This window comes from Limulus polyphemus, unplaced genomic scaffold (genome assembly GCF_000517525.1).
Source record: "Limulus polyphemus unplaced genomic scaffold, Limulus_polyphemus-2.1.2 Scaffold3791, whole genome shotgun sequence".
Classification (NCBI taxonomy): Eukaryota; Metazoa; Arthropoda; class Merostomata; order Xiphosura; family Limulidae; genus Limulus; species Limulus polyphemus.
Window position 1 is genome coordinate 61506 of NW_013669401.1, and position 25414 is coordinate 86919.

The 25414-nt window shown below is 30.6% G+C and overlaps 1 protein-coding gene across 3 annotated transcripts in view; it reads left to right on the forward strand.

Moving 5' to 3' along the window:
• Positions 1-25414, forward strand: part of LOC106470048 (tensin-1-like) — a 105051-nt gene that overhangs the window by 59234 nt on the left and 20403 nt on the right. For all 3 annotated transcript variants that reach the window (XM_013930570.2, XM_022398592.1, XM_022398593.1), the window contains 14 exons: positions 188-310; positions 3089-3153; positions 4715-4798; positions 6570-6679; positions 8745-8805; positions 10130-10332; positions 10912-10977; positions 15119-15214; positions 15935-16186; positions 18972-19479; positions 19615-19813; positions 21665-21828; positions 22367-23001; positions 23808-24001. In XM_013930570.2, coding sequence (XP_013786024.2) covers positions 188-310; positions 3089-3153; positions 4715-4798; positions 6570-6679; positions 8745-8805; positions 10130-10332; positions 10912-10977; positions 15119-15214; positions 15935-16186; positions 18972-19479; positions 19615-19813; positions 21665-21828; positions 22367-23001; positions 23808-24001 — 2760 coding nt within the window. The remainder of the gene's footprint in view (positions 1-187; positions 311-3088; positions 3154-4714; positions 4799-6569; positions 6680-8744; positions 8806-10129; positions 10333-10911; positions 10978-15118; positions 15215-15934; positions 16187-18971; positions 19480-19614; positions 19814-21664; positions 21829-22366; positions 23002-23807; positions 24002-25414) is intronic.

A 25414-nucleotide genomic window follows, 5' to 3' on the forward strand; every position in this document is an offset into this window, starting at 1 on the left:
TAAAAATACAGATCATCAATGTCTAATAAAAATACAGGTGATCCATATGTAATAAAAATATAGATGATCCATATGTAATCAAAATTTAGGTAATCCATATGTAATCAAAATATATATATAGATGATCCACATGTAATATTTTAATAATCAAGTACGTAACAACATTTGTCTGTTTTTATTACTTTAGGTAGAAGATTGTGGATGGCCATCAGATTTGGCACCAACATTAGAAAAACTCTGCAGTGTTTGTGATTTACTAGATAATTGGCTGAAGACTGATCCCCAACATACAGCAGTGCTACATGCCAAGGTAAAGTTCAAGCAGGTATACACTAACTCAGTTTCTAATGCATAAAGTTACTGGTCACTTTATTAGAGCTCATCTTCCATATACTTTTTCGAAACTTTATTTATTTGCAATTTTGAAGAGACTGAATATGGGACTTGTTAAGTGACTATTTCAGCCCTGTCAATGCAATTTGTGATATTGCTGTATTAAAGACATGTCATAAGAACCTAATAACAGCGACAGTTAAAAAATAATTAATCTGCTATTGGAAAAGATGTGACTACCAACTGCTGGTGAGTAACCAAGAGTAAATATAAATGTAAAGTGTAAAAGCTGTCAGACTGTATCCCAGTTGATTGGTCCACTTAACAGTGGTCAGTATTCAACAATCTTTAACTGTAACATACACAGGAGTTTACAAATATTGTCACATTTCAACCAAAAATCATTAATCTAAGATAATATCAGAAAAGCATGGCACTAGACTCTATTGTTTCAATGCTACAAACTGCTGAAGTGGTGAAATGATGTGTGTGTTTGTGTTGGGGCCCCCTATCTTGGGGGGGGGCATTCTTGTGACTGGACACTTTTATTTCTTTTGAATAGTTAGGGTTCCTGTGCATTTTGGCTAACTATGTGCATCACACACACTACTCTGTTTTCACCCTTAACATCCTCATAGACAAGGGACTTTTCCCGGATGTTATTGCAACAATGGTCACATAGCCTGGAACACTGACTTGAAGAACATGATAGTGACTTCAGGCCTGCAATATGAACCTTTGAGATAACTTGAACATCACTTTCATAACTATAATACCCTGTTAAGATATACATTCATGGTTTGTTTCTATCATAAACATATATTTACAGATTAACATAATTTCTAAGTGAATTTAAGTACATAAAAGTACCATTATAAATTATATCTTCTAATTTAATTTAAGCACGAAGTAGTTTTATGATAAGGCATACTTATTAAAGTCCAGAAAATATTAAAATTGTGGTGTAAACTATATATTAACTCAGTTCGATCAAACAGTTATATTGTGCTAAAAAAGTCTACTAAGTCAGTTCCAGTAAACAACTGTACAATCTTAAGACAAATTTACTAACTCAGTTCCAGCAAACAGTTGTATCATAATAAGGCAACTTATTAAGTCAGTTTCATCAAACAGTTGTATTATGCTAAAAAAAATGTACTAACTCAGTTCTGGCAAGCAGCTGTACTATAACTTGGTAGGACAAATTTACTAATTCAGTTCCAGCAAACATCTGTATCATGTTAAGACAAATTTTCTAATTTAGTTCCAGCAAACAGCTGTATCATGTTAAGACAAATGTACTTACAAAGTTCCAGTAAACGTTTGCATTATGCTATGTCAGATTTCTTAAATTCCAGCAAACAGATGTATCATGCTAAGACTAATTTATTAAGTCATTCTTATCAAACAGCTCTAACATGCTATGACATATTAACTAACTCAGTTACAGCAAACAGATGTAAAATGGGAAAGCATAGAGGGTTGAGGACGTTTTATTAAAACAATTTTGAATATGCAAATCAGCAAATCACATGGTAACCACATCTGATATGAAATTATAATGGAATAGAATGTATCATAACTACATTCTGATAGATTCTAATTGATCAAGTTTGAGAAGAGTATGTAACAGCAGATCCTGGTGCAAAATATTCATACACTCAGATCATAAAAATGTGTTTAGATTGGAGGATTAGATTTTCAAGATGGGAATATCCCTTGTAATTAATGTTATTGGAAAACAAAAGAATATGGATTAACTTGGAGAACCAGAACCATCCAAAAAGAGACCTGCAACAAACTGTACACTAGCCATGATAAGCAAAGTGTGGTGTCTGTAACAGGTGTGAATCTATTAACACAAAGGTTAGAGGTAAAAGCCATCCACATGCCCCAGGCAACAGTATGCAACATAAACAAGAAGAAAATCCAACTGGGAAAGTGACACAAGTCTTGTGTCCAAATTTTGCTTCCATTACATATCTGTTCAATCATTGTATATCTCAAGCAACTGAAGAATGAAATGGGTATTCATGCTGTTCCATACAAAGACATACAAGTCAAGTCACTAAATGAAGCACCTATGGATTTCTGTGTAATATGGCTGTTGAAAGGGGTACAAGAAAATCCTCATATTTATACAATAGATGGATTATTGAAAACATGCAGACAAGAGTGGTATGCTTTAGATGTGACAGCTTTATGATGATGTTTATTTCAATGGAAACTATACTGTAGGACTAATGTCAAGATGTGGTGACATGGACTGTAATGATGACATTGTGAGGCTCTAAGACCATTTTAGTATAATGTACTCAACCATTTATTTACCAGTTAGTTCCAGTAAGCTGTTGTATCATGCTAATACAAAATTCTTAAGTCAGTTTAGTAAACAGTTTTACCATAGGAAGACATATATAATACTTTATTTCCAGTATGCAATAAGCTGTGCCATGATAAGACGTTTATACACTTAGGTAAAATCTGTTACACAACAGTCCAACATTAAATGTTTGCACAACTGTTTTTCCAACTACAGTTTAAAATGCTCATACATATGGTAAGGTAAATCACTGGTGCTCAATGTTGTCAGATTCTATCATAATGTATTTTGGTGTGAAAAGTTAATGGCAAATAGATTACGCTGTCATACACCATGATAAAAGTAGAGACTTACATACCACTGCTGTATCATTGTTCACCAAAATATAATCCTTCACTGAAGGTAATGTCGTTTTTTTTGTGTTTTTTTCAGGGTGACAGTGGAAGAGTTGGTGTTGTTATTGGAGGTTTTATGCTCTACAGTAATATCTATGCCAGGTAGAATTTTTTAAAGTATTCAGTGGCAAGTTTTTACCTAAATAACTATCCTTACAAGATATTATTGGAGATGGTAATCAAAATTTGTCAGTCATAAGACCTAACATTTCAAAGTGAAATATAAAAAAACTTATCAAATTTTAAGACAGTTTTTAAGCCCAATCTCTTAAGTAACAAAGTAATATCAGTAATATCATAGATTCTGTGGTCATTAAAATGATATTCAAAATCACATAGGATCGACAGAAAAAAGTTAGAATCAGAAAAGAAACATAATACCCTGAGCACTTTCTGAAAGTGAAATTTCCTTTTTGAGGAGTAATGTCTACTTTCTGAAAGTGGAATTTAGTTTGTGAGGAGTAATGTCTACTTTCTGAAAGTGAAATTTCCTTTATAAGGAGTAATGTTTACTTTCTGATAGTGGACTTTCCTTTGTGAGGAGTAATGTCCACTTTCTGAAATGCTTAGGTTAGTTGGTCTCTTTTCTGATCAATTTATCAATTTTCAATGATTTCTGTGACACATAAAGAAATTCTATCACCACATTTGGTAACAAATCTGAAACAAATATGGAATACTGTGTTGAATATTTTAAAATGATTAGATTGCTTCAAAATATTTAGAAGCTGTTAGACCCTTATTATTTTTTGAACCTTGTAATTTTATATTTTAGGAAGTTTGTTATGAAATGAATAACATACGTATCTGTGATGAAAAAATTGAGCTTTCACTTACATGGTTTAGTGTAAGGGATGAGAATAGTTTAATGGAAGATCTAAATTGACTTTCTGAGTGTGACTGGATTCCAGGACATTTGATTATCAAGGATATTCTTCTACTAATTAAGTGAACTACTACAAAGTTATGTTTCAGAGTATTTACTGTCTGGCTTAAGTGTTATATGGCTGCACCTTTAAAAGGGATATAGTCAAGATTGACACATATACATACGTATTGTGCCAAACAAATCCTCATCCCTGGCACATTTATAATTCTCCAAAGAATGATTAATAAAGCTTTGAGATCCAGCCCTGGTTTGATACAGATGTACTTTCGAGTGAATAAGACTAGCACAGTACTGGTTAAGATTCTTTGAAGCTTAACCCAGAACTTTTCCTAAGGATTTTTTTCAACTGCACAATTATATTTTAACTTCATAATTTTTTAATATGTGATGCCTTATTGCATCTCATGTATATACAGGCCTAGTAACAAATGATAAAAAAATGAAGAATATTCTAGTAAATACATTTTTTCATGAACACTGGAATGGAATTTTATAATCTTAAATATGTTTTTTAATACTTATTCAGTTGATCTTACTTATATAGGCGAATTTTCAACTGCAAAAATATTTTTACAACTGTGATAAACTGCACACTAGGAAAACCTCTTGATCCAGCCAGTATAGTCCTGCAGTTATAAATATCCTAATGTAAGGTTAACTATACATTTAATATAAAAGTCACTATTTTAAAAGATAAATTTTACCATGTAACAATGATATTGCTTTGAATTTATAGTATGTTTAAGTTTCAAAGAAGAATTTTTATGTTTGCAGTGCTCAAAAATCTTTAGATCGATTTGCCATGAGAAGGTTGTATGACGATAAGTTCTCTGTCAGAATGCATCCGTCACAAAAACGGTGGGTGACATCTTGGACGAATTTCAGTATAAATTGTTTCCTATGTCAAAAACTTACAACTTTTCAGCTGTTATGAAAGACACTGTTTTTTTAAGCTTTCCAATATGTACTTTTATTTTGTTTTTTGTAGTGAAGAATATCAAAGTTCAAGAAGATTACTATATTGAAATGTATAAATCAAACAACAGAACACAAGATCAAGGCACTCAATTTGTTGGAGATTCAAGTTCTTACTCAAAGAACAGAATATATAAATTATAATGAAAAACAACATTCAATCAGAAACTCAAGCCAAATGATTCCAACTCAAAGAACAGAATATATATATATTATAATGAAAAACAACATTCAATCAAAAACTCAAGTCAAATGATTCCAACTCAAAGAACAGAATATATATATATATTATAATGAAAAACAACATTCAATCAGAAATTCAAGCCAAATGGTTCCAACTCAAAGAACAGAATATATATATTATAATGAAAAACAACAACATTCAATCAGAAACTCAAGGTTGCTTTTTATACACAGTGATCATACTAAAAACACTTCATTTATATATATATATTACACTTATTCCAAAGGTTTGAATATCCCTTAGTTTCTCATCAGTTTAACCTATACACTACAATGGTTTATATATTAGTTTAATATACACTTACAGTAGCCCTTTAGTTAGTTTAATATGTATTGTTAACATACATTTGGCAAAGATATAAATGTATCATTGACATATCAATGTCCCTGTACTGTACTGTACATAAAGATAAAATATTTTCAATATCATTTTCAACTATATTTTAGCTTTTTTATATGTGCGCTAGGATCAAAGAATATATCCAACATCTACTAAAAATATATTTCAAAATTTAAAAAATATACAAACATGGATTTTAGATGCTTTTATGTTACTCTTTAAAAATACTTTGTTTACTATCTATCCTAGAGTCAATTTCTCACTAGAGTGGTGTCATAAACATAAATTTTATGTGTGTTTATATGAATATGTTTTCAGAAAGAAATTACTTGGGAATAGTTTTATGTCATCTTATCTTCAGGTATTATTAGTGATGTTACATTAATTTGTATTTTATCTTATTGGCCTATATCCACACATCGGATATGTTACCAAGAGATACAGGAGTTTTACAGGTGGCTACTATGTGTTGTTGTTTAGCTGATGTTTACGATACAGTAAAAACTTAATTCACGAACACAAGCTTAAAGCTACAGACAAAAAACCTGCTGTACTGATTGGTCAACTTAAGAATTTTTTCAATGCATTCCTCAGTCTCTAGCATCTGATATTATGTGATGGTGAATGACCACAAAAGTGCAATGATACTGCCTGGGAGCATCGCAACACATTTCCCATAATGCCTCAAATAAACAATAGTTTGTTCAAGTTTTCTATGCATGCTTGTAAAAGACTACCTGAGTCATTTTTAATAACTCTCTAATAACAGTTAATGAACTATTTTCTGTATAATACAGTATTTTAGTTAGTAAGATGGAATACCATTATACAATTTAGAAAAAAAAAAAGATTGGATGAGCAAGTAGTATTTTGAAAAAGATGCAATCAGTCAGTGGTATTTTGAAAAAGGTTTAGTCAGCCAGTAGTATTTTGGAAAAGATTCAATGAGTATGTGATATTTATCATATTGAATATAGCACTTCTTCAAAATTTCATAAACTATAATCGTACAATAACCCTAAGTAATTGAAAATTGTTTTGATGTTAAAAAGTGTTCTTCTTTTTCTTCAGGTATATTCAATACTTTACAGGACTTTTAGCCTCAACAATAAGAACAAATGACAACGTATTTTATCTTCAGCATATCATAATACATGGAATCCCAAACTTTGAACCAAAAGGTACAGTTACATGGAATGATTAATATATTTTTCAATAGATTTTTATAGTTACTGATATTTTCCAAAATATCTCTAAAATAAAGAAGTGATAAAACACAAAATCCTTATTTTTCCACTTTAGTCTTTTCTATTTCATACACATCTCATAAACTCTGTATGACAATGGTTCAATGAGAAATGTTGAGTAACATCTAAGTTGTTCTTTTATGAAGTTTCAAGAATATTTTATTGTCAAGGGGAACCCAGTGTTAAAGAAAGAAAGAATTATCTAGCCATACATATATTTTTTGCAGCAGGTTTGAGTGTTCTATTCATAAGAAATTATCCATAGATAGTTTATAATAACAGAAACAGTTATTATTAAGTATATTATTTAAAATATATTTAGAAAACCTTTTCAAATCAATATCTTTTGGTGTTTCATATTTTAGGTGAAGCAGCACTTTATCAGGATATTTAAACAAATTATATTTTCTTCATTTTCAAGTTATTTAACTTCTGTGATATTTCTATACTTTTTAAAGACATTTCTAAAACCTTTTTATCTATAAATGGCATCTAGTGCATTATAAGTATTAAAAGTTAACAGATGAAAGCTAAATACAGATTATTCAAATAACCAGTTGTATAACAAAAATGCACACTTCATCTGGTTATTAAAGAAAAGTTCTGTTGTTAAAGCAGTTTCTTCAGACAAAATTTAAGCAATTTGTTTTTATTTTATGGTGTTCATCTGAAATATTATTCCATTATATCCAAAAACAAAGAATGTTTTGAGTTTAATCTTCATATGACTATGTTATTTTATACTGTTTATTACTCATGTTTTTTTGTTGGATTTCTTGCAAAGATACTTAAGGGTTATCTGTATTAGCTGTCACTACTTTTGAAACGACAGACAAGAGAGGAAGCAGTTAGTCAACATCACCCCTTGCCAATTGTCGGGCTTCTCTAATTGAACAGAGGGATTGATCATCATCTTATATTGTCCCCATGGCTGAAAGAGCAAGCATTTTCAGTAATGTGATTCTAACCTGCAATCCACAGACTGCAAGTTGAACACCCTAACCACTAGGCCTAGCATGGCCATTACTTAGGAGCTCCACATATTACATTATATTTAGTAAACACACTTTTATGTTACAACACTTACTGTAAAGAATTGGCAAAAAACATTTAGTGAAATTGCTTATTTTCTTAGTAAAATTCACAGGAGACCCCAAAAGTAATTATTAGGATTAATGAAAATATGGATGCCATTTTTGTCTAAAACTTATGGTGTGACTCATACGTTTTTAGGGACCTTGCAATTAACAAAGTCATGAACCCATTCAAAATTTGGTGAATTAATAGTTTAAAAAAATGTTTTAAAAAGCCAGTTAGAACTCTGTGGATCTCCATCTATAATTCTATGATTAGTTCAATTTTATTGCAGCAGTATACAATGTATTCATTGACATTAGTCATAGATTTATTTGTTATTCAGATTTATCAGGTCCTGTTATAGATTGGTGTCTACAAAGTAACACAAAATGAAACAGTAACAGATTTTACACAACACCTCGCATGATGCAACTAACAACTTACTACTACTACTCTGCTGCCCATGAACATTGAAATAATAAATATGTGTGCATTTATTCTTTTAAGCCAAATTTTATCATGCACAGATGTTCATCGGGTCATTGATAGATGACTTTGATCTGTCAAACCCTCACCATTAGTGCTTTCAGTTTCATATAATCCAGAAACATATGCCCAGCTTTCGTAATAAACCTTATATGATGTATATATATACATACAACGATGTATATATAATAATATACAACGACCTTCAGGCTGACCTTTATTTTCAGAATACATTAATTACCAATAACACTTTTGTACTACATATGATTTAACAAGAAATCATTTAAATGTCATAAATACTCTGAGTTTAATTGACACATGCATACAAACAGAAAGACAAATTCTGCTGATTGCACTATTTTTTAAATAACATAGATCATTCTATTTTAATAAAATTATTAATTTTTCACAAACCTTTTTTTTTTCACATTCATAGGTTGTCGGCCATTTGTCAAGATTTATCAAGGAATGAAGCCAGTTTATACATCAGGAGTATAGTAAGTAAAAACTTAACTATGGGTGAATACAGGAAAGAATATTTTAATGGGAAAATGTTATTGCACAAGGCTTACATGTGTCTGAACTATACTTTTTGATTATTCAAAAACTGCACATGATTTCATAACTGCATGAATTAAAATTTCCATAATAAAGAAATAATAAAATTGTTTTTTATTAATTGATGTCATATATCCAAACAAAATTAATTAGAATTAGATTTTTTTATATATTTAATAAATAAACTCATATTTTTACTTGTCAATTAATTTTTATTCATGACTAGTTTCAAAAATTAAGTTATTATTGTCATCTTTTATAATATTGTTTAAAGTAAAGTTTGTTTTTCCATAAGGCTTTCTATAATTATTGCTAATCTTTCAACATCTTTTGTATCACACACAAAGAATTAGTACAGTGCTGTCCATATACACCTGTTCAGAAATATATCAGTAAGTCGTACTATTTCACTGGGACATTTAGCTCAAGATACTAATGTTAAACAAATATGTTAAAAGAGCAAAAATTAAGAAAGCTGCATAATATATTGAGGATTTTGTTCTGATAAACTAATAAATACAATACTTTGTTATCATAATTGTGTAGGTCATCTGAAAAAAAAAACTCCTTAATTGATTGATTATATATATATATATATATATTTAAAGATTTCTTTTCTTTTTCTAGTGAAAACGAAAAGAAATGTTTAACATATACATATAATCATTAATTAAGCAGTTGGTCCAGTGTATAATATCAAATAATGTATTCGGCAAAATGTCATAACATTATTCACATACCTAAGTTAACTTAGGTTACTGTATGGTGAAGTAAAACAAACTCAAAACCCCATAGAAATTAATCTGTTTTTTTGTTTGTTTGTTTCTTTGTAGCTAAACACAAAAGGCTATCTGTACTTTATGTACCACAGGTATCAAAGCCTGGTTTTTAGCATTATAAGCCTTATCACTGAATTGCTGGGGTCTATTGTTTTGCTATAATTCTTTTAAACAGATTAAGTACAAAAATATTATAAAATAATAGCATTTGAAAACATAATGGGATAATTGTGAAAACATAATGGATAATTGTTTTTCTTAATAGTTTCTGAAACTTCTTTAATCTTTGTTTGAAATTATATTAAGCGTTATTTAGTTTGTGTTTATAAGTTCTCCATTAACTTGTATAACTAAAAATATTGTGACAAGAGGGTTTAATCTATCTCACACAATAACATTTTATGTCTAATTATTAAAATCGTTTTGTCTTTTTAAAACTCCTTTTTTCTCTCCTAATTTTTTGTGCATTATTTATTATTTTTAGTAGTGTCATGGAACGAGCAAAAAAAATCATCATCACGATAGAACCACATCTGCCCCTTCATGGTGATATACTAATCAAGTGTTATCACAACCAACAAAAGCCAGCTGGAAGATCTTCACTGTTTCGGGTTCAGTTCAATACTATGGCTCTAGATCAGAAGCATGTGGTCTTCCGGAAGGAAGAACTGGATGATGCTGTTTCTGGTGAATTTTAAAAGTCCTTTTAATCTACTACTTGTGCACTTCTGGCTACATATTTTAATATTCCTTAGTTATTAAATCAACCTAGCAGCACAGTTATCACATTAAGTGCTGTACAGTACCCATGAAAATATTTATTTTAGCTAATTATTCACACTGTTTTCTATGTCCTATATTTATATGTGGTTAAAGTTAGAATGAGCAGACAAAAATTTAGTAAATTTAAGATTTATTTTTACACGTTGTATATTAGTGCTTTTAGTTTTTTAAATTTATAAATAAACTGAAAGATATACAAGTCTGTAAAGTTATAAATTTCAGGTTGTTCTATATTGCCAGGTAAGCTGTACTAATATCAATATTTTTAAAGCCCTTATTTGAATTTTTTGTTATTAAAATTAAAACTATCACACATAGACACTACTGTTTAAAATTGCTTTTGTATTTTATCAGTCACTGGTAATTATTGTTGTACAAAAAATATCTCTGTAAATATTATCAGATTAGCTATTTCTGGCCTCAGTATTGTTTAAAACATTTGTTAAATTCAACTTGTAGTTGATAATAATTGTGTTTGTATAGATTTCAGGTTTCCAAGTGATGGTAAAGTAGAACTTCAGTTTTCTTTTCACTCAGATGACTACAAAGGTGTGTGAATTGTTTATTCTGTTTAAGCTAAATTGAAATGTTTCTTTTTTAGTGAAATACATGTTGCATCTCTGTGTTGCATTTGTACCCTCTGTCTTATAATTTCTGTTATTTCATTTCCATCTCCTTCCTCTCCAATCTTATTCATTCTCATTTGACATCTGGAATCCTCTATTTTCTACCAGTATTACTTAAAGCCCTCCCTCAAATAGGAGTGACTCAAATTTCAAGTATTTCCTTACTTCCATTTTTGTATCCTAATTCTACCATTATCCAAACATACACTTCAACTCACCTTACTTTATCTAATATATTCCCAAATAAATGCATTTTGCTTGTATACTTACATGTTACTGCCACTCCTGTTCAGAGCTAATTGTCACTAAATATTTTCTGGTAATTGATACTAAGTGTCTTCTGTCCTTTCTATCATGTAAGTAAAAGAGTACTCGATATTTATAATTTATGATACACCATTATTGTATCGATGAGAAATCTCTTCCTTTCAAACTTGTATCTTGAATTTTAACATTGTTGTACTACAACTTGTGAAACTCTTTCTTTGAGAGAAATCTATTGTTTATTCTGAATCATCACTGCTTAGATTCGTTCTCACTTAAACAAGAATAAACAAATTTAGAAATTCTGTTCACTGTATCTGTGAAAATTCTATAGAATTTTGTAAACAATTTAACTTTTCTGAAAAAAAACCCAATAGTGATATAAAATTTATCTTTCCTGAAGTTTCCATTGTTTCTTTCAATAAAAAAAGGTCTCTCTTGGATCATACTTTAACCCTGTTAAATTTTAACGAAGCTTCTTGATCACTTATATGATAAATTGAATCAGAAGCTGTGAGAACATATTAAACATAACACTTAAAATATAAATGTGCTATTTACTACAAACATTTTCTTTCAATCACTTTGCAATAACATACTTATCTTGTACTGTTGCTAGCAATAGTGCTAATAGGATTTTGGGTAACATCTATAGAAACATTAATACAAGACAAGGGATATTATTGTTTCACTGTATAGATCATTTGTAAGGCCTCATCTAGAGTACTATGTATAGTTTTGGGCTCCCTTTGTCAAGAAGGACATTGAATTGTTGGAGAAGATTCAGAGAAGAACCACTAGGATGATACCTGGGATGGTGGTATTGTCCTATGAGGAGAGACTAAAATCTCTAAACTTGTTTTCTCTGGAGGGAAGAAAGGTCAGAGGGGATTTGATTGAGGTGTTTAAGATTATCAAGGGTATTGATAATATAGATCCATCAAACTTTTTTGTGTTCAGCAATGAAAACAATAGGCCAAAGGATCATAAATTCAAATTTTGGCAGCATAGGAGTCATCTGCAGTTTAGACAGTATTACTTTTCAAACAGGGTGGTTGGCTTTTGGAATGAGCTGCCTTCAAGAGTGGTAGAGGCAGAAAACTTAACTGAGTTCAAGAAAAGATTGGATGAATACATGAGTAGTAAGGGGTGGTTATAATTGGGAGCTTGAAGGAACATCCTTGATGAGCTAATAAGTTCCTTTTTGTCCCTTTAAAATTTTATTTTTATGAAATAATCCTTTTGTGGTATTCAGATATACTTAAATTCAAGAGGTAAGTTTAAAGTATCCACAAAATGCAGATTCATGAATTAGTATGTAGAATAATATTTCAAACATGGACAGCAATGAAAAGAAACAAATGCACAGCTGAATAAATATGATAAATTTTTATTTACAAATAGCAGGGCCATAGGAAGCAGTAAGGCCAGTCATGCCATGGCCTGACCACTTTTTCATGGCATGTGTAGCTACAACTTATGTATTAAAACTTGCTTCTTTCAATTCAATACATTTTGTTGTATGTATGCAATAATTGTAGTTAAATGGCTCAAGATTAAATCTCATAGCATTAAACTTTAAAAATATTTCTGGGGAGCATGCCTCCAGATCCCTCTAGCAATGGCAGTTGCCTGACCACCCCAAAAATGCTTCATACAGCAATGAATATTGTTCATTGTGTATTTATCCACTATCAACCTTCTAATTGGTTGGAAATCATAGTTGATTCGTGGGGCAGGAATTGTGTAGATATCCTGTTTTTATAGTGCAGACAAAAGACTATGTAGTATTCCACAATCTATTAGATTAACGTACAAAACACAATTTGTTTAAATATCCTGTTTCTATAGTCAGACAAAGGTCTTTGTGCAGTATCCCACAATCCGTTAGGTTACATGAATTCAAGATAAGGACACAGAATTATGTAGATATCTTATTTCTCTAGTTAGACAAAAGCCTTTGTACAGTATCCCACAATCTATTAGGTTACATGCATCATACTAGTTTACTTATAATGCTAACCATCTCAAATCAATTTGTACAGGTTTTTTTTATTACTTTTTTTTGGGTAGGCAAACATCTTAAATGTTCATACAGAAATGCATACATACTAGCTTGAGATTTAAGTTGCAATATGTAATCATTACCTTTTTAAAAATATTGGTTCATGTATACGATCTTTCAACATCCAACTAACAAAAATGTCATGAATATATGCAAAAGTTCATGATAATTTAGAAAAATTATTTTAATATACCTGAATAAAGACTTTTTCTATACTAATGACCTTACCATTTGAGTGGTAAGTTTATAATGGTCATGCAACAACACAGTTAACACTAATACTGTTTTTTAAATGTTAGAATCTTCCATTAACAGTTCTGTCTTTACCCAATCCTGCTCACATATACCAAAGAAGAAACTATTTCTCAAAAACTCTTGAGTTGAGCTTTTATATATATATTGTTACGTCTCTGTTTGTTAATTAATTTTCCGTAACCTCGTTCCCACGAACTTTAGCGACACAAGTTCTTTCTTAAATAAAACTGGTTTATTCTTTCTGAATATAACTTTACGATACACTTAATTTCAACAATCATGCTAAAACAAACGCGTTAACTTCAACAATACTCTCTGACTGCAGTTCAATTACTCACTACCTACACACGCTGTCTCGTCACGTTGTCACCATCTTATATATATATACCAGACTACCCTATATCTAGTAAATGCTAGAGCACTCCCGAAGGAACGGGATAGTTCTAGAAAGCAGGTGGCGTGACACTAGTCACATGACCTCGCTGACGCAACAATATATATATTTTTTAAAGAAATTACTGATGAGCTTAATTAACTTCAATATTCAGATATATAATTAACAATACATAAACATCTGTACAAAGCTAAATATGAGGTTCGATTCCCCAGCCCCCCAGTGACACAGCGGTATGTCTGCAGCCCTTTACTGCTAGAAACCGGGTTTCAATTGCATGGTGGGCAGAGCAAAGATAGCCCTTTGTGTAGCTTAATAACAAACAAACAAAAATAATATTGATTCCCCATGGGAAACACAGCAGATAGCCTAGTGTGGCTTTGCTCTAGAAAAACAACCAACCAACATAGATATTTAACACTGAAATAACACCATTTTTTGAACTTCTTTTAGAAAGCATATATATATATTAAGGTTTATATTGAACATTGATTCTTAGTAACTAGGACATGATTTTTAGAATAATTTTGTTTGAAATCTTAGAAATAAAATGTGAAAGAAAGATCTGAAACTTTTGAGTGACTAAAACAAAATACAAGTATTTCAAATCTGAATATGTATACTTCAATTATATATATATATATATATATATTTTAGAAAACAATTTTTGGCACACCAAAATGATTCTGTCTTCGTTTGTCTTGTATGTAAATGCTACTACTGGTATCATAATTATAATAAAATGTTGCTTAATTAATGATAATTTATTGAATGAAAATAATTAACTCCAATGCTACATAATGAATTGTCATGTATTGCACATTTTCTATCTGTTTTATTAATACAGCTATAGTAATTATCAATCAAGAGTTTGTTTAGGTAATATCGTACTTACATTTATATTTTTTAATGAATCATCTGTCACATTTATTGTACAACGAGTTGTTTCAGAATGTTTTATAAACAATTTTTTCTAATAATTTCTTTATTAACAAGAATATGTATGTGTTATTGTACGTTATTTTTAATATATATTAACAAATATTCTGATGTCCTTCACTTCTGAAAAGCACATGTGAATTTCAGGAAATGGTTTTGTCCGCAATGCTAAAATGCCAGCTGACTGTTTGCGTAATTCTTATGAAAACTTTGTTGTAGAATCTACAACTAGTGAAGAAGAAGGTAAGTGATAGTAGTCTTCAAAACTATATTAACTTAATTTGGTGCATGACTTTTAAATATTCTCTAGTACCATTTGTTGTAGAAGTCCATATTAGATAAACTTATGAATTAGTTGTTAATGTACTTCCAAAAAAAAACAAAAAATAACCATTAATAAAATTGAAACGTTAATGAAAAAGTGAATAAAGTAAATATGATAGTTCTCATAAAATGTTAAACATTGGTATATGATTGATTCCATATTTAGTGAATGTTTAAGAAACAAATGTGCATCTTACTGCTTATTCATTGTAGTTGTTGTTTTTTCCCATGTATATAATGCTAGAAGTTACAAGGGGTTATTATTAGACTTCTTACAGTGGGTAATTATAATACTACTTGTAATGGGTTATTATAAGACTTTTAACAGTGGGATATTATAGGATTATTTGTAATGGGTTATTATATGACTCCTTAGAGTAGGTATTTATAGGATTATTTGTAATTGGTTTTTATGATTCTTCTAACAGTGGATTATTATAGGATTGTTTGTAATGGGTTATTATAGGACTCCTTATAGTAAGTATTTATAGGACTATTTGTAATGGGTTATTATGATTCTTCTAACAGTGGAATATTATAGGAATTCTTATGAGTAACTTAACACACCAGTATTATAAAGCATTCCAAACAAGCCCAATGAAGATGTTTCATGAATAGACACTAACAATTCTTTTACAGTAAACCATACTGCTGGGCCTGTGGATGGTAGCCTCTATGCAATAATAAAGAAAAACTCAATAATGAGGAATATTTCACCGAACCATGAGAGGTATAATGAGCCAGATGGACCTCATACTACAAGTAGGGATTCTGGGATTTCTTCTTCATCTGATGTTCATGGATGCTATTCTCCGCTAAGTTTTGGTAGTCAAATCCAATCACCTGTCTCCATTAATGATTATAGCAGTAAGCATTCTTGCTCTATTATAGGTAAGATTTTTAAGTTATTATTTGTGTTAATTTGCTATGATGTTATTTTCATTAGTTTTTACATGAATTATTACTGCTATGTACATGTTATTTTCATTAGTTTTTACATGAATTATTACTGCTATGTACATGTTTTTTTCTTAATGATTCAGGCCCATAGCCTAGTAGTTAGAATGCATAGAATGTGAATCAAAGGATTCATGGTTTGTGATTATTGCATGAAAAACATGCCCTGTTCTGTAGGATCATAGGTGAGAGTGATGGTCAAATCCAACTATTTTACCTTGAGTTAATGGTGACTGCCTTCCCTCTAATCTAGGGATAGCCATGTGCAGATAGTCTTTGTGGTGCTTTATACAAAACTTATGAAATAAACAAACTGTGTGATTTAAAATATGTGTTTATGTCTTTGTTTGATAAGCAAAAAACAATTATTTGCATTTTATTACATGAACTGCAGCTGTCTGCTCTACAACATTTTTATTTGGTGTATTTAAATTAATAATATAGCATTAAATTATGTGTCAGTATGTCACATATTTCCTCCTACACAGCTGGTTGCACTGACTTGTAAGTGGTACCAAATGAATCATTTTGGTCCTGAGGTTTGTACAAAGGTAAAATTTTTTACTATATACCTTGGGAAACCCAGGGATTTCCTGAAAACCTCTTCTCTTAAACTGCTGGACTGCCCCAAACAAACCGTCTCAACCCCAAGGTTTGCACAAAGTTAAAACTTTTCACCCAACTCCTTAGGGAACTCAGGTATTTTGCAAAAACACTTTTATGGGGATTCTCCAAAAGCTGACCTCAAATTTGGCATTGATTTACATTAGAGCATATAAATAAATATGCCTACTAATTACCATTTGTAACTTGGTTAAAGAAATTAAAATTACATTATGGCAGCAATGATAATTAAACTGAAATAATGCAAAATAGAAGTTCAAGCATTAATTTTACATTATAGAGGTCTTATAAATGTGGGCCATAGACCCACAGGTTTTGCTAGTGCATATATATATTGTTAAATTAAATACAATACATTTATACACATATTGATTATACTTTGGATATAGTATTGACCATTCTTCTTTAATGTTAATAGTCAAAATAATGTTTATTCACATGCAAATCAACTCAGCAGATATGTACCATGGTAACGCTCGTACATCATTGGTGAACACAGAGTGTGTTAAGTCATGGTATTTCCTAATATGACTGCACAGATTAGTTAGTAAAAAACTAAGCAACAAAAAAAAACATGTTTTTACATCTGGATATGTTTCACGATGTGTCTAAGTAGGAGAGACTGGGATATATTTAACTTTCTATTGAGAGGAATTCTGTGATGTTGTCACCATTTGGTGCCATTGGGCAAGTCCTTCAACTGTATTGTTCGAAAACAATAAATTGCAGCTTATCTTGAAGAGATGAGGAAAAATATTTTTTTAACCATAAAAATAATTTTTTCATAGTTGGTATAACTGTTCATATTCCATAGATGCTGTAAGATACAAAAGTTATGTCAAGATCATTGATCAAGTGATATGAGGATAATTAATGACCACAGGTAAGGTCTATAAGACAATACACCTTGAAGGATGTAGATACTTATATCACATGACCATGACTGGAGCAGGGTTGATTATTTTCATCAAGAGAATCCTATTATTGTGAAGGATCTGTGTAGGAATTTATCATTTGTTATTCCTAGTAAATATTAACTATGGAAATTGTGAGCAACATGAAGCTGGATTTTAATTTCAGAATTCCAGTTTTTTTTGTTTATAAATTGTTAAGCTGAGCCTTAGTACTATGAAGGTTCTGTAACAGTGTACGTTGTTCCTCACTCATGTCATTTCATATTTCTATTAGGTGTTGCAGCCTAAGAAATAGGTTTCTGAAGTCAGAGTAAAGTGTAATATTTTGCAGATTGTTTCAATGCATTTTCTTAAAATTTATTCATGAATAACTTAATTTTGTCAACACCTTTTCTTGATTCACTCTGCAAGCTAATTCATTCATCCCTACTGCAGGGTCAGAGCACAGTGGATCACTGGGACTTTTTTATATGTCATGAAAGTACCAATTATTGACACAGTTCATGAAAACAAATGATGCTGTAATAATTAATGTATCCAACATAACTATTTGTCGTTTTCACCTGAGAAGTATTAACTGCCATTTAATGCTTACTGCATGTGAGGGAAACATACAATTTCTATCCACTGATGTCCCATCTCCCCTACAATCTTATTAGAAAAATCATCCTCAAGAAGCCCAATCTTTGAGAAAGTAATGTTGTAGTTGCAAGTTAGAAAAATTGATTGAAACTAAAATATTTTTATTTCATATGTTCGATTCTACATCCATTGAACATTTTAGTAGCATAGTTTTTCAGACTACTCAGATAACAGTGCACCAGTGTCAAGAGCAACACACTCTAACTTATCATCCCATCCTAAATTGAAACTACTTTTACCAATGACCCTAATCCTACATCACATAAGTGTTCAGAATCAGTTGACTACAGTCATAAATCAATGTTATACATAATTACTTCTTTCCATTTTTAGTCATACTTTTATTTTATGAATCTGAGACAACAATTACAATAATGTACTAAATGTGAAAAATGATATAATTAATATAATAATAACTTAAATTGATTTATTGTATATCTGACTCTGAACTCTTAACAGAGCAATAAATAAAGCTCAGACGTTGCATTTAAGAAACTTTTTTCACAATTAGTTATAAAATTTGGTTATTTTCATCATAGAGGCAGAAGTTCACAACCCACAAGTTAGAATTGAAGGTGATTTAAAACAAGGCAATTCGATCCCGGTATCTCAGCAAGCTGAGCTGGATGAACTGATGAGAAGCCTGATAGAAGAAACTGAAAAATTTCCTGACTTACATTCATCAAAAAATGTACAACCACAAAACTTTGGTCTTGTTTCTTCATCAATGATTAGTTCCACTTATCCAGAAAAACAAAATTCAGCAGAATATATGTATTTCTCTCCCAGAGAAAATGTACAGTTCAACATGTCAAATATAAATGGGAGTATAAAACATTCGTCTCCAGTATTTGCAGATGTAGTTCCTGCAGTATCAAACAGAGGTCATGTAAGAAATGCTAGTGAGCCTCCCTGTCTATACACCATGAGATCAGAACGGAGTTCCCTGAGCAAAGTGCCTGCTGTATTAAAAAATACTTCTAAGCCTTGTAATGACATCACAAGGACATCTGACAGTATTTTATCTGAAGGTCTGAAATCTAATAGGTGAGTTTTTCTTTTATCTAGAAGTATGGTTTGTAAATTAATAATAAATATCCATGTTATTATAAAATTGTGTGATCTATGTCAATTATAACTTAGTTTATTCAGTATCCTCCTGAGATTTTTTTAAAATTCTAGACCCATAGTTTCACCGGATGACATGTGGTTTCAAAAGCAGTGGCAAAGACACATTGCCAAGCAAGAAGGGCCCATTCTGAAAGAACAGCTCCTGCATAAGCAGCAAGTAATTGCTGAGCTCAGGGATGTTCAGGCTAAGAATTCTCGAAGTCCATTATCTTCTCCACCAAAATCACCAGCAAAAAATTCAGATTCTGAGGTGAGAAGTAGTGCAGTTGTAGAACTTGTACATTGTGGATACTAACCTCATTATAAATACCAACTTTTGCCAATGTTCTTATAAATTTCCTTTTTTTCTATTTTCAACCTAAATAGATTTATTCAAAGCCAATTTTTTTTATCTATTTAGTATTATTACATTTTCAAACAAGATTGTAAACATAATTTATTTATCTAATATTGTTTGTAACTTCTGATCAAAGTAATCTTCTGACATAGATAAAAAAAGAAACTGACCCAGTAATCAATATACCTTATTTAAAATACCAATCTATATAGAAGTATGCAATACCAAAATAGGAAAACTCACAACAATAACAATACATTAATTCATCAGTTGATACTCTGACTATTAGTGACAGTTTATGTTGTGTTTATGGTTTTGTTCATAAAACAGCTTTATTATAAAAATTTTAACTGTTTGGGATTACTCTTTCATGCATAATGTAGTTTCAGTATTATGTTTGTGATGCTATCCATTTCCTATTGTAATGTGGTATGTTCTTTCATGCCACTAGCAACACATGTATTGTGGAGAATACATAGACTGGTATCATTACTTCTAATAAGGGATGGAAGGACATATTGCAACAACAACAGTACTTATTTACAATGATATATATATATATATATAAAAGGTATTCCCTGTTCATAATGCTCCCTTTGTCAGTAACACTCGACTCTCCATTAAATTGGCTCAGTAGGTTGTCTGAAGCGGAAGTCTCAAGTTCAAATCACAGTTGAGTGAGATTTTTTATAACTTTCCTGATCATTAACTCATCATATTTATAGAAAGATATTACAATGTTTCAAAATAGCACGATAGTTTAAATTTGTTCATTCATCACAGTGGTTATAATACTTGACTATAATGTGGAAGTCTCACATTCAATACCAGTTAAGTTGGGATTTCATGTTACCTTTTATATTACTATATTTGTTTCTTATATATCATACTTACAACAGACTCTTTGAATATTCAGAAAAATACTAACATAATTATAGATTAAATCAAAATTATTGAATTGCAGGTTCAAACATTTAACCATGTAGGAATATTTCTTCAAGAACTAGTTTTTTCACATGGTTTAATATATAAGGCTTTATCCAGAAGAAGATTTGATTGTAACAAAAATACACAAAAATTTACTTTTTAAATGAAAAATTGATCACCATTCACAATCATAGGACAGGCTTAGAGCTAGTGTGTTTATAAATTTCACTTTATAATATTGCTAGCCAAAACAAACTTGTAGTAATTTGATAAATTTCAAGTTTTATTATGATTTTTCTTAAAGGTTTTAACAATTTTATACATTTCAACTTTTAAGTTGGCTGGTTAAATACATCTTTGATAAGTCAATGCATTTCAAATTTTTGTGCATCTCTTTAAATGGTTTTGAAAAATATTTAAACACTTCACAAACCTCAGTGGTTGGACCCAACTAGCTTCATTTGGCTTTCTACATTTGTAATAAAGAAAGGTTTAGATACAAGTTAATAGGCAAGTGTTCTCTATGCTTATTATAAGCCAGAAGTTTTTTAAACTCTAGTTTACAGTTAATTTTCTAGGAAGCTTTAAGTCAGATAAAAAAAAGTAAAAAAAACAGCAACTTCAATGTGTTTGGAAAGTGAACTCTTTCTAATCTTGGATTATTTTTATAACTGATTTGTAGTGATCCATAGTGCTTTGTTAGCTGAAAATTTGATTGGAAAAAGATCCAAATTAATTGTCTATTTTAATTTTGCTACATTTAAAGAATATCTTTTGAAGAACTAATCTATGACTTTTTCTCCAAATAATCTCTATAAACAATTCTTATTTTTTCAGGTATTTAACTACTATGAACCACTTCATATCAATCCAAAACATGTCCGGGTGGAGTCAAATTTGGATGTACCAAAACAAAAACAAGTTGGATTTTCTGAGTATCTTGAAACCTCTAGACCTCCTGTTCCTTCAAGAAATGACAGCAAGGATACTATATGGATTAGGTAATTCCTCATTCACTGTTTTGAGAATAGAGAATTGTGAATTCACCCTTTCCAGTAGCACATCTGAGGAAATAAAAAAGCTACATTTGGCAATTATTCAAAAACTGGTTTTCCAAAAAGTAGAGTTTGCAGAGAAAAAAAATGTTTAAACCTTTGAAGTCCTCAAATAGCAATGTTGTAATCATCAATGATAAAATTAAACTAATTTACTTTTAGTTTATTGTTTTCCTCTTATATTGATATACTTAGGTGAAACACAAGCTAACCAATGATAGAATGAAACTGATAGACGTTTTGTTTGTTGTTTTTGTTATATAGATAAACTCAGGTGAAGCATAAGCTAATCAATGGTAGATCGTAACTGATAGTCTTTTAGACATATTGTTCTTTATAGGATATATATATATATATATTTAATGAATGCTAGAACTTGTTTGATAATCCATTGTTAAATTAGTTCAGTAAATGTATTTCTCATTAAAGCAAGAAATGTTGATTAATAGGTTTCAAGTGACGTCAGTTTATATTTTCCCAATAGACGTTATCTCAGCCAAGAAGATCATCCTTCACATATCAATATCCAGTCTTCTGAAACTTCTTATAATAGGAGTCTCTCACCTGGAGCAGTTAATGAAATGCATTATTTCACAGACTCTGAAAAGAAAGCCCAGGAAAAGAATTTAGAATATTGTCAAAACTATAACAGTAATTCAAAACCAGTGATGACCAGCCCTGCTGGTCAATGCAGTTATCCAGAATTAAATTCTGTTAATAATTCTGGTCAGATAGTTTGTTTTTCAGACCCACTGCAACCAGAAAACAATGGTTTTAGACACCAGAACCAACATATGAATCCAAGGTCTATGCTTCACTGCAATGGTCCTACAAGTTATGATCATGAAAAAAATACCATTGTGGTCAGTGATTCTGTACAGAAGAATTTTAAAGCAACAGCTCAGATTGTGGAAGCTTGTATGCCTAATCAAATAGGTAACTCTGCAATCTCAAAACCTGCAGTTGTAGAAAATGTTGTGTCTTGCTATACTATTTCAGACATTTCACCAACAATGAAGTCCCTGTCTCCACCTGGACAGTCAAGTACAACTAACCATCACATTGGTAGTACAGTACCATTAGACACAGTGGACAGTGGTTCTTTGAACAGGCAACAAGGTACACTATACTCAAATTTACCTTTTTCTAAAGGTGGTAATTCAGAAAAGTTTTGTGTTTATGTATGCCTATTGAAGTATATTAATTCTACTGTATTAATATGTTGCAATTTGATTCACTTCAACTAGTTAAGAGTACTTAAACAAAAAAGTTAAATATAGATGATAAACAAGTGGTATATAAGAACTCTGGAAAACTTAAAGGCTAGTCCTGAAGTCACATACGTTTAAAAATGTGGAAATTCTTAACATATATATTAGTTACTATCCCAGTTATAATGTAAATTTAGTATCACCCCCCCCCCCCCTCAAAACTGTTTAGTATCGAGATAAACATGAAATAAGTTTGTATTATTACTTTCTATAACAAAAGAAATGAAACTTTGTTCAAAATTTCACCCTTTGCGTACATAATTATTATCTGCTGAAATAATGCACAATAGTTTGAAATACAAGAAATTAATATGTTTACATACAAAAATACATATCATTTTACACAGAATCAAAATATGAGTATTCAAGACTAAAATATTTCAACATACTTGACACAACAAAATATTGTTCATTGTGCATGCCATGTATATGACTGATAGCAGGAAATATGTTTTCAAATGTGGCATTAGCCATTCTATAATTATAAATTTCTAAAAAAGTGTGAGCTAAATTTAAAGTTTTATATAGACATTTTTTAACATGCTTATAAATCTTAACCACAATGTATACATCAAGATCACATTATCTATTTTAATAACTGTTTGTGATGTTTTATTTCATTCTCATATTTTACACAAATATTCTAACTTTTAGGACAAGTGAAGCTACAAGAATTACCTCAAAGTCTTAAAGCAGTTTCGTACAGCAGTTCTCAAAGTCCATCCACCATATTATCTCAACTCCATCAACACAATTCTGAAAGTTTATCACCAAATGTTGGCGAGCCCCAAGGACCACTTTCAGCTTTCTCTGATTCTATGTTCTATACACTGTCAACACCCCAACATGTGAGTCAAAAACATTTTATATTCTAAGCTTATTGATAATTAACCAGAATTCTAATGATGAAGTGAGGAGTCGTCAACATATCCTATTTTTTAACTAAAGCTATTATATAAACCCAGACATTTTTCAAATTTAGATATGTTTTAAATATATACAGAAAATCTGTAAATTAAGATATATTTAAGACTTATTTGTAAATATATAATTTCAAGACTCACTTATATTTGTCCAGAAATCTTAAAATTACTGTATCTTCTTGTCTATAGCCCAAACCTTTTAACTTTGAAACCTTCTAAATTACTTATACAAAACTACAAATCTTCATGTTTTATATTTTCTTTTTTACTTGCTTGTATACAATAAGAAATCTTCAAATTGGGATTTCTTTTGAATATGGTTATAAACAACTATAAATCTATAGTTACAGTATTTTTAAGTCTAATTACCTATAGAATTGAGGAAAGAGAAAGACAATTGTGTGTTTCACAAATACTTCTTATATTAATAGCCAAGGTTTCACCAGTATTTGTGAACATACAGTTGTCTTTGTTTTCTTCAATTCTGTAATTATAGAGTTTTACCAAGTAACAATGGTTTCAAGTATCAATTATATTAGGTCGTCAAGAAATTAATGTTGCTTTTTTTAGATGAAAATCCTGAACAACATATATATCAAAACAAAACATTTATTAAATGAAATAGTCTCATATTGATGATGCTTTTTCATCTTACAATCAGGTTGTTAGTGCCCTGATTAAAGAAATCACTTGGCTTTGAAGCAAAAAACATATCGATGTTCTCTTTAACACCTTCCACATTTGCATACGTTTTCCTATTAAGATGGTGTTGCAGTGAACGACAAAGATGGTAATCTGATGGTGCCATATCTGGAAAATATGGTGGTGGAGGAGGACTTCCCAACCCAACTCTATAATGTTTTGTTGTATCAAACGTGCCACATGTTGCTGACTATAGATCTCTGCATTGACAGTTCGCTGTGGATTGAGGAGTTTGAAATGAATTACTCTTTTGATGTCTCACCAAATGCAAAATATCACTTTCTGTGGATGGAGTCCAGGTTTTGGGTCAGAAGTGGTTTTTGTCTTGGACTGAGCCATTGTTTTTGGCATTAAATATATTAACATAGAGAATCCATTTTTCATCACTGGTGACAATACTGTCCAAAAATGGTTCATGCCCATTATGCGCCTGAAGAGACGAAGCAATATTCACACGTTGGAAATGATGATCATCAAAGAGTTCGTGAGGCACCCAAACACCTTCTTTATAGAGTTTTCCCATATTTCTTAGATGTTTACGTATTGTTTCATAAGAGACATGCAATTTCAGGGCTTTCACGAGTGTGTTGCCTTGGGTTACACTCAATAAGCGTCTTCAGAGCATCAGTATCAATT